This window comes from Rutidosis leptorrhynchoides, chromosome 5, assembly GCF_046630445.1.
Source record: "Rutidosis leptorrhynchoides isolate AG116_Rl617_1_P2 chromosome 5, CSIRO_AGI_Rlap_v1, whole genome shotgun sequence".
Classification (NCBI taxonomy): domain Eukaryota; kingdom Viridiplantae; phylum Streptophyta; class Magnoliopsida; order Asterales; family Asteraceae; genus Rutidosis; species Rutidosis leptorrhynchoides.
This window is the reverse complement of record NC_092337.1, coordinates 267,634,498-267,649,607: the sequence shown is the minus strand read 5'-3', so window position 1 is coordinate 267,649,607 and position 15,110 is coordinate 267,634,498. Positions and strand designations below refer to the sequence as shown.

General features: G+C 33.0%; 1 protein-coding gene across 3 annotated transcripts; it reads right to left on the bottom strand.

Moving 5' to 3' along the window:
• Nucleotides 1–243: 243 nt before the first annotated feature.
• LOC139850260 (lysine-specific demethylase JMJ17-like) lies at nt 244–5,630 on the bottom strand. Of its 3 annotated transcripts, XR_011759963.1 has the most exons (5): nt 5,321–5,630; nt 4,297–4,407; nt 3,113–3,320; nt 1,072–1,224; nt 244–384 (listed from the first exon to the last, which is right to left on the bottom strand). XR_011759963.1 is itself a non-coding variant. In XM_071839843.1 (3 exons), exons 1-3 carry the CDS (start codon nt 4,390–4,392, stop codon nt 1,154–1,156), a joined length of 375 nt encoding a protein of 124 aa, XP_071695944.1. In that variant the 5' UTR covers nt 4,393–5,004; the 3' UTR covers nt 637–1,153. The 3 variants fall into 3 exon arrangements, 1 of the variants encoding a protein (XP_071695944.1); XR_011759962.1 differs by lacking the exon at nt 5,321–5,630 and having other exon boundaries at nt 4,297–5,004; XM_071839843.1 differs by lacking the exons at nt 244–384; nt 5,321–5,630 and having other exon boundaries at nt 637–1,224; nt 4,297–5,004.
• Nucleotides 5,631–15,110: the final 9,480 nt, after the last annotated feature.

Sequence of the window (15,110 nt, the reverse complement as noted above, 5' to 3'; positions counted from 1 at the left end):
ATAGAACCCTTCAAAAATGGATCTATTATCCCTAATATGTTATGGAACCTTTTTTTTGGATCTCATTATATAAATATAAATATTAACAATAAAAAAGGGTCCTAAAAACATGTATTAGGACCCTTTGGTAACCAATTTTAAAGTTATATATATATATATATTATATATATATATATATATATATATATAATATCAAGAAATAAATATTGACATCTAAAAAAATAATTTTACTTTAACATCAAATTGAAATAATACATAATTCTCTTTCAAATAGCAATAAACTTAACATAAGTATGTAACAACTGAGAATTAATAAAAAGCAATGAAATCTTGAGGCATAAGTCCCCAACTCATCATGTGATCTTCTGAATCCGGAAGCACTACCTACAAAGAGAGTACTAGTGTTATAAGGGAGTGCTACTACTATTGTTACATAGGAAAAGATAGTGAGTGCTACGATATCGAAAGAGAACAATTGGCGTTGCAAAAGACTACTAGTATTGGTGTTACATAGCAAAAATAGTTTATTAGGTCGATGTCCATAGTCAGTAACAACGCATGAACGAAAAAAAGTAAAAGACCATTAATGTAATCTTAATTAGGTTAGCGTGTATTAAAAGCAAGTGAAAAGCAATGGAAACCTAATGCCAAAACATGCAAACAACCAAATTGAAAACAAAAAGATCAACGAACAAGTAAAAGCAAAATATAAAGATAAAGCCACATAGTGTACGAACTATCAGGGAGCCCCGCGCTTCGCTGCGGGTTTTGAACGACTATAAAGTTCTATTGTCTAAAAACATGATCCTTCGTATGTGCATCAAAGTTAAGGTTTTATAGTACAATTACATGACTATCCTAGCAAAATTTATTAACATTTATGATAATGAACGTATTTCTGATATCACAAAATTCTATGAAAAAAATGAAAAAGGTTACTCGTTTATCACATACGACATAAAAACTATAGTTTTTTTGTAACAACTTACTATCCATAAACATTATATTACTAACGATCTATCATTTAGATTATATTGTACCACAAATAGGGAAACATGGATATGAACTAACCTTAAATATGTCCTCAATGCAAACACCGGTAGAGGTTTGTAACAGATTGTTGACTCATTGACTGACAAAGACTAAGGCATATTCAAGATATTTGCTGGTTGTCCCGAAAACGATCAAAGAGAAACTCGCCAAGATCAACAGGTAACCTTGAAGCTGGGTTAGAAAGATATGCTTCATGTGATTCAATTAAGTACTACGGATCTGATTTATTATGGTTAATTAATGTAATAGTTAATCAATAATCAATTTACACCTTTCGGTAAGTTCCATTAGTTCTTTAAATTACCTAAACCATCACAAGCTAATTCAATAGTTGGGTTCTTATATACCCCTCATTTGTAAACATATTTCATATTTTAGCAGCGGAGATGGAAAAACCTTTTTCGTCTATCCATTTATTCTTTAAATATTGGATAAATGTTTAAATTATAAATGAATTTAACTTTGGTGATTACTCGTACCAAGTAATTAAACAAACAAAATAATTAATTAATATATATAGCGGTAGGATTAAAGAAGGAAGTAACTAATCGGGGGGAAGCAAAATCTTTTTTTTTTTCGTTTTTTGAAAAAAACTTTGTTCACGGACATTATAGATTGGATGAAAATATGAACATTTAATAAAGACACTTTGTGATAAATGTTTTTATTTTGGCAGGAAAACGCTCGAAGAACTAACATATAACAATTATCGTGTTTTTCGAGCGTATGTTGAGGTTTTAGATATTAAGGTTTAGATATTAGGGTTTAGATATAAGGGTTTATAGGGTTTAGATATTAAGATTTAGAAATTTAGGATTTAGATTGAGTTTTTAACACGAACGGTTTAGAGTTTAGGGTTTGGTGTTTTGGCTTTATGGAATAAACCCAAAACACCAAACCCTAAACCCTAAACTCTAAATCGGGCTAAATTTTACTTCACAAAACATGAAGGAAAAAACGTTAACATTCTTCACGAACAATATCATCTTGAATGTTATTTTTGTCGATCGTTTTCCCGCCTAAATAATAACATTCTTCACGAAGTGTCTTTTCTAAATGTTCATATTTTCGTGTGATATTGATGCCTGAAAAAAATTCCTAAAAAAACGGAAAAAAAAAATAATTTGCTTCCCCCCGCTTCCCCCCGATTGGTTACTTACCCATTGATCATGCCCCTATATATATATATATAGGGGCAGGATCAATGGGGAAGTAACCAATCATATATAGGGGCAGGATCAATGGAGAAGTAACCAATCGGGGGGAAGCGAGGGGAAGCAAAAAATTTTTTTTTTTCATTTTTTTTTTGAAATTTTTTTTTCTAGCATCAAGATCACACGAAAATATGAACATTTAGAAGAGACACTTCGTGATGAATGTTATTATTTAGGCGGGAAAACGATCGACAAAAATAACATTCAAGATAATATTGTTCGTGAAGAATATGAACGTTTTTTTTTCATGTTTTGTGAAGTAAAATTTAGCCCGATTTAGAGTTTAGGGTTTAGGGTTTAGGGTTTGGTGTTTTGGGTTTATTCCGGGTTTATTCCATAAACCCAAAACACCAAACCCTAAACCCTAAACCCTAAACTCTAAACCGTTCGTGTTAAAAACTCAAATCTAAATCCTAAATCTAAACCCTAAATCTAAACCCTAAACCCTAAATTTCTAAACCCTAATATCTAAACCCTATAAACCCTAATATCTAAACCCTAATAGCTAAAACCTCAAAATAGGCTCGAAAAACACGATAATTGTTATATATTACTTCTTCAAGCGTTTTCCCGCCAAAATAAAAACATTTATCACAAAGTGTCTCTACTAAATGTTCATATATATATAGTGGTATATATATATATATATATATATATATATATATATATATATATATATATATATATATATATATATATGAAGCAAACAACCAGATTAAGTGAATGTATGTATGAAGCAAACAACCTGATTAAGTGAACATGTACTCAGGAATTGTGAACAAACATAACAACTGCATTTATAATATGATTAATATGAAACGAATGTAGATTGGCATGATGCATACCTTGAACCTTCAATAGCGATCCGTTTCTCTCAAGGATTATTAACTCATCAATAACATTCTCGGGGTCCTTGCGCTCATGAACGTTATTCACGATGTTATTAAAACATGAAATCCAGTCAGATGCATCTTTCTGATATTGCCTCAAAAGTTTGAACTCAGGAACATTAACAGTAAAACCATTGTATTCTTGGATTAGCACTTCATGGTTCTGCAAATCATATACATCATGTTACATAAATTAGTACAACCAAGGTTTAAAAAAACGGAAACGCGCCTTGAGGCGTTTTCTCTTTGTGAGGCGAGGCGTATGCCTCGAGGCGAACTGAGGCGTACGTTCGAGGCGGAATTAAAAAAATACATAGAAAATTATAAGTTCATTACAAGTTTCAATCGTTTCAAAATATAAGTTCATTACATCAACAAATACTCATAAAAAACACAAAACAAAGATTATAATCAAGCTCAAATAACATAAGGATAATCATCATCATCATCCGAGTCATCATGATCTTCCACATTCAAATTCACTTCGTCATCATCCTCATCAATCAAATTAAGTTGAACTACCAACTTCCTAAATCCTAATGAATATTGTGTTATGTAAGTACGACGTATTTATTTATTTATTTATATACTTTAAATAATGAGAAAAAGGAAAGGAAGGATAACACATTTGAAAAGCATGTGGCTGATGGCAAGGACACGTATACATCTATTTTCATCAATTATATTATATCTTTTTCTTCTAAAGACTAGATAGTCAACTTCTTTTTCCTTCTTCAAACTTCTTTTGGAGGCCAAAAACACTTTACTAAAACATAAAAGTTGCCGCCCTAGTTTCCCTCCACACCAAATTTCCCTCCAATTTTAATAAAACATAAATAAGCACTTTAATAAAACATAAATAAGCCGCCAATCGATGATTTTTGCCGCCACACCAATTTACCCTCCAATTTTCATTGAGGCGTACGTTTTTTACTAACATGTGAGGCGCAGCAAAAGCTAACCGCCTCTACTTTTGAGGCGTACGTTTTTTATTGCTCTTTGAGGCGGACGTTCCAGAACGGAAAAATTGAAAATCGCATAGAGGCGCGCCTCGAGGCGATTGAGGCGTACGTTTTTTTAAACTATGAGTACAACATACCATTTCAAACTTTGAATGATTAACTAATTACATTACCAACCTTTAGTGTTAATGAACCTCTTAATAGTGAAAGATCTGGGTTAGAAATATCTGCTTCCAAGTAAATAACAACCACTAAAGCAAGCATGTGCTTCATGTTACGAGCTCATGGCTCCCCGCCAAATTCAGCAAACAGAGACATAAGTTATTATGTAACATTTAGAATAACGGCAAGTTTATCTATTTTCTATCAAATTTTACTAAAGCATATGATGTCAAAACCATGAATTTTGTCACATAGATATATTTTAATGGTTTGTGTAATTGGTTAAAACAAACCATTTTGAACAACAAGAGGCAGGTCGGGTTGACCAACTATTTTTTTTCTTTCTCTAGATTTTCAAAAGAGCAAATTCCAACGCTGCTTCCCCTCTTCCCTTTTTTTCTAGCACTCCGGCATGTTATAGTCTAGTGTAGATATATACTAGAGCACAAATTGTCTATGAGCATTTCATACACATAAATCCAGGCAATTTATAAGGCTTCGCTTTCAAAGGGTGTAAAACTAGAAAACATGGTGCAATGGTTCACCTAAAATTTACATAATTGAGTTATCAGAAAATCAAAATATTCAAGAAGCTTTAAAAACTAAAAAAATCAAGCAGCAAAATGCATATCAGACTTCACTGTATTAAAGATATACATTCTGTTATTTACGACAATACATTTTGGATAGCAATTAACTGAACAACTTCAAAGCATGTGTAGATAATGATAATAAGATGTAGAATTTAAATTTAGGTTTATGAAGACTTAAGGAAATGATGTAAGATAACCATACTGAGAATTGAGAAACTATAAAATGAAATTAATTTTACTAATGATAGAGTAGATTATACCAACCTGGTAAGTGAATGTGTATGCAAGAGCTCATTCTAGTTTGAGTATTCATTATTAAACAGTTAAAAATATTTCAAATTCAGATAAATGTAGAGTCAAATTCGAACAAAATAATAATAATTCTAAATTAGTTAAAAAACAATACTAATAATCAGTGAAAAAATTGAAAGAAGCATAAGCAATACCTAACTCAATTTCAATCGGATTTAGGGCACCAACATTTCGAACCAATTTGAAACCGATTTATAACCCATGGTTGTGTAACAGTTTGTTCTTCAACATCTTGAATACGTAACTGATTTAGGGCACCAACAGTAGAAGAAAATAATATCACTTTCAAACCGATTTAGGGCAACAACGAAAATCTTGAATTTCAAACTGATTTAGGGCACCAACAGTAGAAGGAAATAATATCACTCTCAAACCGATTTAGGGCAACAATGAACGATGCAGTTGAAAAAATGGAAACCTAATTTTTTAGAAGAAAAAAAAGAAGAAAAGTAAAGATGAAATGTTCAAAATTTTGGAGTAAAAGAGGGGGAATTAGACCGCCATTTGCCAAATTTTTAGAGTGGATTGAAAATTAAAAGTTTGAAAACTTATCATTTTTAAATAGCTGAATATTAAGTATTAAATTGTAAGGAGTATAAATTTTTTTTTTTTTGGAAAGGTAAGTGGTCGACATCGAATACTCTCATTTGTCACGCACGCATTTTCGGAAGACAACCTGAATCACATTGCGGGAACCCGATCCTTAAACCATACCGAGGGGCAGGCAGACCTAGTATGAATCTTGAATGGATCCGGGAGAAAACCCCGGCGCCTGAGGTTAATCTGAAGCTTCATCTTTCAAGCAGATTACTTAATACGATAGGCAGAGCGAGGCTAGAATCCAGGACCTAAACCCCAATCCAATTAGATTTGAATATTAACCTGATAGAGGTTTGAACGTGCGTTGTTGTGGGATATATGGTTATTGGTGGTGGTGGTTGGTGGTGGTGGTTGGTGGTGGTGGTTGTGATGGTTGGTGGTGGTGGTTGTTGGTGGTTTGTGGTGGTGGTGGTGATGGTTTGTGGTGATGGTTAGTAGTGGTTGATGGTGATAGTTAATGGTTGTGGTGGTTGAGGTGGTGGTGGTGGTTTGTGGTAGTGGTGGTGATGGTTAGTGGTAGTGGTGGTTGATCGTGATAGTTAATGGTTGTGGTGGTTGGGGTGGTTTGTGGTGGTGGTTGGTGATGGTGATGGTTGGCAGTGGTGGTTGGTGGTGGTTGGTGATGGTGGTGGTGGTGGTGGTGCGGTCGTGGATGTTGGTGGTGTGTGGTGGCAGTGGTGACGAACATCTACCACCACCTACCACCACCCCCACCTCCACCACCACCCACCACCACTCACCAACAATCACCACCGCTAACCACCCCTACCCACATTCTCCAACATGCATCGCTACCCACAACCGCTCACCACTACCGCCTACTACCAATCATCACCGCAAGAACACTAGACCACCATGTACTTGGCGATCGGACCATCACCGGACAATTAAAGCACCACTGGAAAATAGAACCACCGGACCACTGATCTACAACTAGAATACCAAGACACCCCTGAACCACCACTAATGGATGTTGGTGTGGTGGTAGTAGATGGTGGTGGTGGATGTTGGTGGTAGTGGTGGGTGACAGTAGTAACGAACATCTATTACCACCTACCCCCACCACCCCTACCTCCACCACCTCCGACCACCACCACTCACCACCTACCACCACCCATCACCACTGCTAACCACCATACCCGCAACTATCAACACGCATCGCTACCCACCACCGCTCACCACCACGACCTACCACCAATCACCACCACCGAACCACCGGATCACCACTTGGCGATTGGACCATCACCGAACAATTACCTCACCAATGGACAATTGAACCACCAGATCATCGAACTACAACTAGAACACCAAAACATCACTAGACCACCACCAATGGATGTTGGTGTGGTGGTAGTAGATGTTGGTGGTGGTGAGGTGGTGGATGTTGGTGATGGGTGGTGGTAGTGGTGGGTGGCAGTAGTTAGGGGTGGATTATGCAACTACGGGAGATGAACGTGTGAGTGGTTAAGTCCCTTTAGATGATCACAAACTAATGTAAAAAAAAAACCCATATATGAGTATGGAATATGGAACACCGGATTCATATATAGGGATGGCACCCGCGGGCGACGGGCACGGATCCTTGGTACCCACGACCCGCCGTCAGGATTTTTTTTACCCACAAGTACCCGTTTACCAACCAACGGGTAAACTTTTCTGCCCGTACCCGCAACCTGCGAGTAAACCCGCGAGTTTACAAAATGTATACTTTAATTAATTTTTAGGAACATATACCCATTACCTGCGGGTTTTACCCGCAAATAATTATAAAAAAACATTAAAAAATTAATTTATATAATATGTAATTAAGTATATGTATGCGAGTACGAGTATACCCGCGGGTAACTCAAACAGGCATCACGGATTCACGGGTCGGGTTTTACCCGTGATGGGTATTAAATACACGCGACCCGCCAACGGGTAAAAATTTTTACCCGAATCGTGCCCGAGGGTACATTTTTTCATAAATACCTGCTCGTCACGGGCACGGGTACCCGCGAGTCACGGGTTTTTTTCCGCCCATTGCCATCCCTTCATATATTTTTTTCATTCATATATCTCTAATGGTTTCCCTCAAAATAAATAAAAAAGTTGGGCGGGCTAACTACCTCCATTTTTTCCCAAATATTTCTAGTATCCACAGCCACGCTATTGTTCAAAAACCCTAATTTATATTTCTTCCTCTTGGATACAGACCTCATCACTGCTACTCACCTTATCACCACCGCAACTACCTAATCCCCGCCACTGACGTTAGCACCACTACCACTATCTCATCCCCGTCACTCACTTATTCCACGGCTCTTCATCACCGTCACTCACTTATTCCATGCCGCTTCAGCATCATTCTGGTGATTGTTTTATCAATTCTTAAAAATTAGTGCCAGGGCTTATTAACAATTGTTGATTTTGTGTAGGTTTAAGGTCTGCATCTTATACTAACAATTGTTGTGCTAGGGTTTATTTTTAATTTTTGATTTTCTTTATATTATAACTTGTAAGTTTATGCTACTGTCTCTTTTTCCTTTTCTGCTACTGTTTCTATTATAACAATTGTTGTGGTATAGGAAAAATTAGTGTTAGGGTTTATCTACTTCTATTGCTACTATTACTGTTTCTGCTGCGTATTAACAAATGTTTTACTCTGTATTAGTTTCTGCCACTATTTTTTTCTGTCGAGTATTAATATTATCAATTGTAATATCCGTATTAGTTTTTGCTCTTGTTGCTACTGCTTAATTGTTTATTCTGATGATGCTATTGTTTAGCAATGTTGTTGTTGAGGAAGACAAGACTGCACAAAGTTACCTATTAACCAACTTTGTGGATAGGTAAGTTTTTTTTATCAAACACTATATAATTTGTTTGTTGATTAAAACTTTAACGAAAAAATCGGTTGTTTCATTCTAGGGCTATTGGATGTCACTATGGGATAATAAATTTTTGATTATACAATTGCAGGTTTCTTTGTTATATCTTGGATGGTTGGTTTGCTCACAACTTTAATCAAGGTATAAATCAATTGAATAAATGTTAATACTTTGTATAAAATTAGAATCCCACTTTGCAAAGATAAATTTTTGGTCAGATAATGAGGTATATCACATAATTAGCCAGTTTTTTTTTCTTTCCAGTTTCATATAATTGTGAAAGCTTTGTTTTATCAGAAACTTATATGCATGGGTGGATGTGGCAAATCTAACCCAATATTTTCATTAGTTTTGCCTAAAACAACATTTGGTTTGTCTTATTCTATAAGATTTGAGTTCAATAATGTTATTTGATTAATAGCTAACTATTCTCAAAGTACATCATGCAATTGTGAAGGTGTTCCCTTTGAGTGCAATTATTCTTCTCATTAGTTGTGTTGAAATTTGGTTGGTTTCTTGTCATCAAAGTGGTGAGTGTCTAACCCACCAACATACAATGTTATATAATTATCGTTAGAACACCAAATATATGCATGTGGTCAAAATTCATGTAAGATTTCTCTTTATGCACAACACCTGATACTTGATATTTGATGATAGTAAGCTTTTCATCATGGACACCTAGGGGGTGTTTAGATGTGTGTGTTCTAAAGTGATAGTAATGACTTTAGTTAGAGTGTTTGATGAAAATTTATTCTGATAATGCAGGGATTACAAAGTAATGTGATGTATTTCGACGTCTCTCAATATTTGCAAGTGTATGATCTTTACGTTGAAACTAAGCTTTCAAGAAGAGAACGTTTAAGCAAAATATATACTCCATGGACTACCAACTTGTGTGATTATTGACATGAGTGTTCTTTTATTTTAAACACCTTGTCGTTTCTATAGGGAATTCATTGGCTTATAATCTTTTTTATTTGAATTTACATTTAACTCTTTGTTACTGGAAAATTACCACTTCTAATAGTTTATACAGTGATGTTCCATTTGATTAATGTTTGGTTCCCATATCTGTGCATTTACCAAGTTGTATATAATGATTTTCTAATTCTACAAAAAGATATATACAAAAGAAACCGGTTTTTTAGTAAGAAACAGGTCTCTTTGGTCGCCTTATAGGAACCGGTTCCTTGTATATAACCGGTCTCTAAAGTGTGGAATAGGAACCACTTTAGAAACCCCTCCCTTTCGAAATCGGTTTTAAAACCGGTTTCTAAAGTCCAAAAAACCGGTTTTCAATCTCCTTTTTTGTACTAGTGCATGTACGTACATCATAATAGAGAAAAATAATGAATTGAAAAAAAGAAAAGAAAAAGGGTTTAAAGAGTGAGACAGTAAGAAAAGGATCCAGAAATTAGTGGAATCTACTGTTACAGACGAAGAGCATGTTCCTGATTCCAAGTCTGATAATGTGTTTGAGGGTGATGATGAGCCACCTAATGAAGAAGATGTTACAATTGCCGAAGTTCCTAAAAGGGTAATTTATTAAAAAACTGCTAATATGGTTCCATAATTGACCTAATTTTTTTAATTGTAGTAGCTAATGTAAGAGTGGGTTTTAAAGATACTTATTCCACATATATGTTCTAACTCGTTGTGCTCAATTTTTAATTGTTTTCTGTTCCTTATTTCGTGTATATATATGAAAATGAAATACTAAAGTAGTTATAATTAAGCTTTGTTTTTTGCTGACCTTTAATCACCATATCTAGTGTGCTAAATTTTTATTGCTTCATTGCAGAAAATTGGCTGAAGAAAGAGAATGGCAAAAGTAAACGTTGTGTCTACCCGTACTGTATCTTTTGGGCTATGCTTATTGCAGTTTTGTTATGTTATTTTTCTTTGTGTTTACATGGTAATCTATATATGGTGACTTACTAGTGACAAATTTGGTTGATAATATACAAGTCTCATACAGGTTATTTGGCAAGTATAGAAACGGTAATTTTTATGTTAGTTGATAAAACTGGTTTACATCATTACATGTAATCTTATGTATCGAAAAATATCAAAGCTCGTTTAGACAATACGATGAACTCATAATTGACTAAGGATGAGTTTTCTTTTTATTAAAAATACACCTTTTTATTCCCTCTTCATGTATGGTTTTAAATATTATTAGAACTGCATACAAAACATAAAAATAACTCGAAGAACTAAGCTTATATATAATTACTTAAAACTGAATACAAAATATTATGATTCATGTGTCATCTCTTTAAGTACGACATCCATAAGGAAAGTTACAAATACAAAATCATATTGTTCTAGTGATGTTCATAAGATCACCAAATTTAATTATTATAAGTCCTTTTTATAATAATAATTATGACACTAAAAACTCATTCGTCTTATTAAACAATCAATGTCTACTAAAAACTTACAGAATCAAAATGTCCTAAATATTTATAATGATACGACATATATTTCACATGTCCTATTAGGTTATGATATAATACGACTGAAAAACAAATGTCCTATGATAGTTTATTTCATATGACTCTTTTATAAAGTGTCATATTAAATAAACACATATTGCGACACTAAATCGTTAAATGTCTTATAAAGTTTCATGTTATGATTCACAATTAAAGTGTCCTATAAGATCATATGATAATTAAGACCCCAAAAACGCATCCGTCACATTAAAGAATCAACGTTCCTAAATATTTAAAATGATACGACATACATATCAAATGTCCTATCAGCTGATGATATAATACGACTTTGACAATTAAATGTCCTATGATATTTTATTTTATAAGACTATTTTAAAAAGTGTCCTATCAAATTAACACATAATGCGACACTAAACCATTAAATGTCTTATAAAGTTCTATTTTATAATTCATAATTAAAGTGTCATATGAATTACTATGATATTTAGGACCCCAACAACTCATCCGTCACATTACAGAATCAAAGTGTCTTAAATATTTATAATGATACGACATATATTTCACATGTCCTATTACCTTGTGACATAATACGACTATGAAAAATAAATGTCCTATGATAGTTTATTTCATATGACTCTTTTATAGAGTGTCCTATTAAATAAATACATATTGCGACACTAAATCGTTAAATGTCTTATAAAGTTCCATTTGATGATTCACAATTAAAGTGTCTTATAAAATCATATGATATTTAGGACCCCAACAACTCATCCGTCACATTAAAGAATAAAAGTGTCATAAATATTTATAATGATACGACATATATTTCACATGTCCTATTAGCTTATGATATAATACGACTATGAAAAAAAATGTCCTATGATAGTTTATTTCATATGACCTCTTTATAAAGTGTCCAATTAAATTCACACATAATGCGACACTAAATCTTTAACTGTCTTATAAAGTTCCATTTGATGATTCACAATTAAAGTGTCATATGAAATCATATGATAATTATAATTAACGTGTCCTAAAATTTTACAATGATACAACATAAATATCATATGTCCTGTTAGCTTATGTTATAATACGATTATGACAAATAAATGTCCTATTAGAGTTTATTTCATATGACTTTTATATAAGGTGTTCTATTAAATTAACATGTAATACTACACTATGTCGATAAATGTCTTATAAAGTATTATCTTATGGTTCACACTTAAAATGTCCTATGAAATCATATGACCATTAAGCCAGAAAAATATCAATCAGTCATATTAAGTTCTATTATGTTCTACTATGACACGACTCACAAAAATAAACGTCCTATAAAGGTACATTTCTGTAACAACCCTCACTTGTCGACTTCTAAATTACTGAATTAACCCTAGGGTTATATGTCTGACTATATGTATTAAGGGTTGTTATATACAATTAAATATTGACCGAATAGTAATTTTTAGTCAACAATGTACGCTTAAATAAATAATATATTATTAATTTATATAATTTGACATAATTTAACTAAGTATATAAACTTTGTATCACTTTTATTATTTAGTTAATGTATTATATATTTAACTATATAATAAATCCAATTATATATAAATGTAATAATATTTACAAACTTACTAAAACTATAGTTTAATAATTAAAATCATAATTATTATTAAAAATACAAAATACCAAATTATTTATTATTTTTATGCAAAATTTATATTTATTAATTAAATAAAACAAAAATAAAAAAAAATAAAAACAAAATATTATTGACAAATATTCTTGGAAAAGCATTAAATCAATTTGTTTATTTAAAAAAAAATCCTTAAAATAAATGAAAAAAAAAAAATTAAATAAATAAATTACTTTTTAATTAAAAATTGTAATGAAAAAACTACTTTTATTATTTTATTTTGTGCATTATCCCATGACCTAACATTTAATATTTTTTAATTTTAAAATCCCATTAAGAATTAAAATATTTCTTTTTATTTTAATTATTTTATTCTTTTTACCTAATTTTTTTCAAGTATAAATACCCCTCATTTCTCATTCAAACTCACACCAAAATTTCTCTCATTCTCTCTTTGAAGAATTACTACTAGTAAGTATTCTTTTCTTACTTTTTACTTTTTTACTTTTTACTTCGGTTATTATTTTTACCGAAACATGTAAATAATGTTATAAATTATATGCAATTAAAAATAAAATAAATAACATGTATACACTATTACTATTACTAGCACCTATAACCTACTACTTATATTGTAACATAAAAACATTTTGGGATATGTATTAGAGATGTATAGATCTTCGAACTTTCTTGACGAATGGTTTCTATGAGATTCTAGGCAGAGGGTTTGGATTTCCGATTTAAATGGCCCTATGACTCAAGCCCCTAGATCTAAATTAGCCATTCGAAGGGAAAGGGGTAATTGGAAGCTTATCTAATACGACAAGTATCCTAAAATGGAAAACACTGATAAAAGTAGAAACTCTCTAGTCATAGAAACTTAGTAAAATAAGAAACTTTCTAAAAATGGAAACTTTATAAAAATAGTAACTTACTAGGAATAGAAACTTAGTAAAACAAACTATACTTAAACACATGGGCAAAACACTTAACTACTCTTAAATGTCAATAGGTTGACTTTCCTGCTCACTCGTTCAACTCTTTATTCCGAGGAATAACTCTCTCTACTTACTAAGGTGAATTCATAGCCCCTCTTTAATTGCTAGCAAACTTACTTACTTTTACGTGGGGTGAGACACATGCTGTTTTTACTTATTACACTTTAGACACAAGTACCAAACTATTAAACTATGTTATACCCGGCTATGTCCGACTAAGTCCCTACAGTGATATTTTTAATTGCTGCGGCATGCTTAATTATTGGGGGTAGGCCTATCGGGAGTAACGTCCCCGATACATTTGACCAAGTCATTGTATTACTTAATAATGAAATTAAACCGACAAGGACAGACACAACTTGTCATGGGGCAAACTTGAACGTTTAGTCTAAATATCACGCATTGGCATAACTTTTTGATCCTGCGGGAGATCAACTTTACAAACTAAATCTTGTGGTCTAAAACAACGACAAACTTTTTGTTAAACCTATGAACTTCACTCAACCTTTTTGGTTGACACTTTAGCATGTTTTGTTTCAGGTGCTGTTTGATTCAAGCTCTTATACTTACTGCTTATGTGATGCTACTTGGACATAGGATCAAGAGATATCGCATTTATTACTTATGCATGTGAACATTTACGATATTGTTATTCCTGTCATTGTAACGACATTTCATTTTCCGCTGCGTACTCATTAAAGTTAAATTCATCATTTAGTATTGTTCTCGTTTATTATAATATGTTGGTATGTTTTGATATTAGTGACGTTCCTTCCAGACCCTATTGGGAGGACGTTACAGATTGGTATCAGAGCATAACCAGGCTGTTATAGAGAACCAGGATTGCATTTTTATTTGTGCCTTACTTGTTAGCTAGGGTGCCTTAGCAATCTAGGAAACTATAACCTTTCCTGCCTTAGACTTTAAAGCACTTAGGATTTGCCTTGTAATCTTAAAACATATGCCTTACAATCCTATCCTAAAACTGATCAAAATCTCCTTCCTACTGTTAGGATGTCTAATTATCATCAAATGACCAAAATGAATCTTTTCAAGCCAACCGAAAAAGATACTGAAAGGTCTTCCACAGAAAGACCAGTTCAAAGTCCACCTTATGGCTTTGGTGGTCCTCCCTCACCAAATTATAGCCCAAATACTACTCTAAAGTTACATAGGTCTCCTGAATACTATCCAACCCCGAGGAATAAAGACAAAAGGAAATGTCTTAAAGAAACTGGGCCGTCAAAGAAAAGATCCCGATCTCCTTCCTACAATGAAGTTGATGCCAAGTACGAGCTCATGAATCTGCGAAAAACTACCGATGACCTTATTCGCCATATTTCAAGGATCGATGC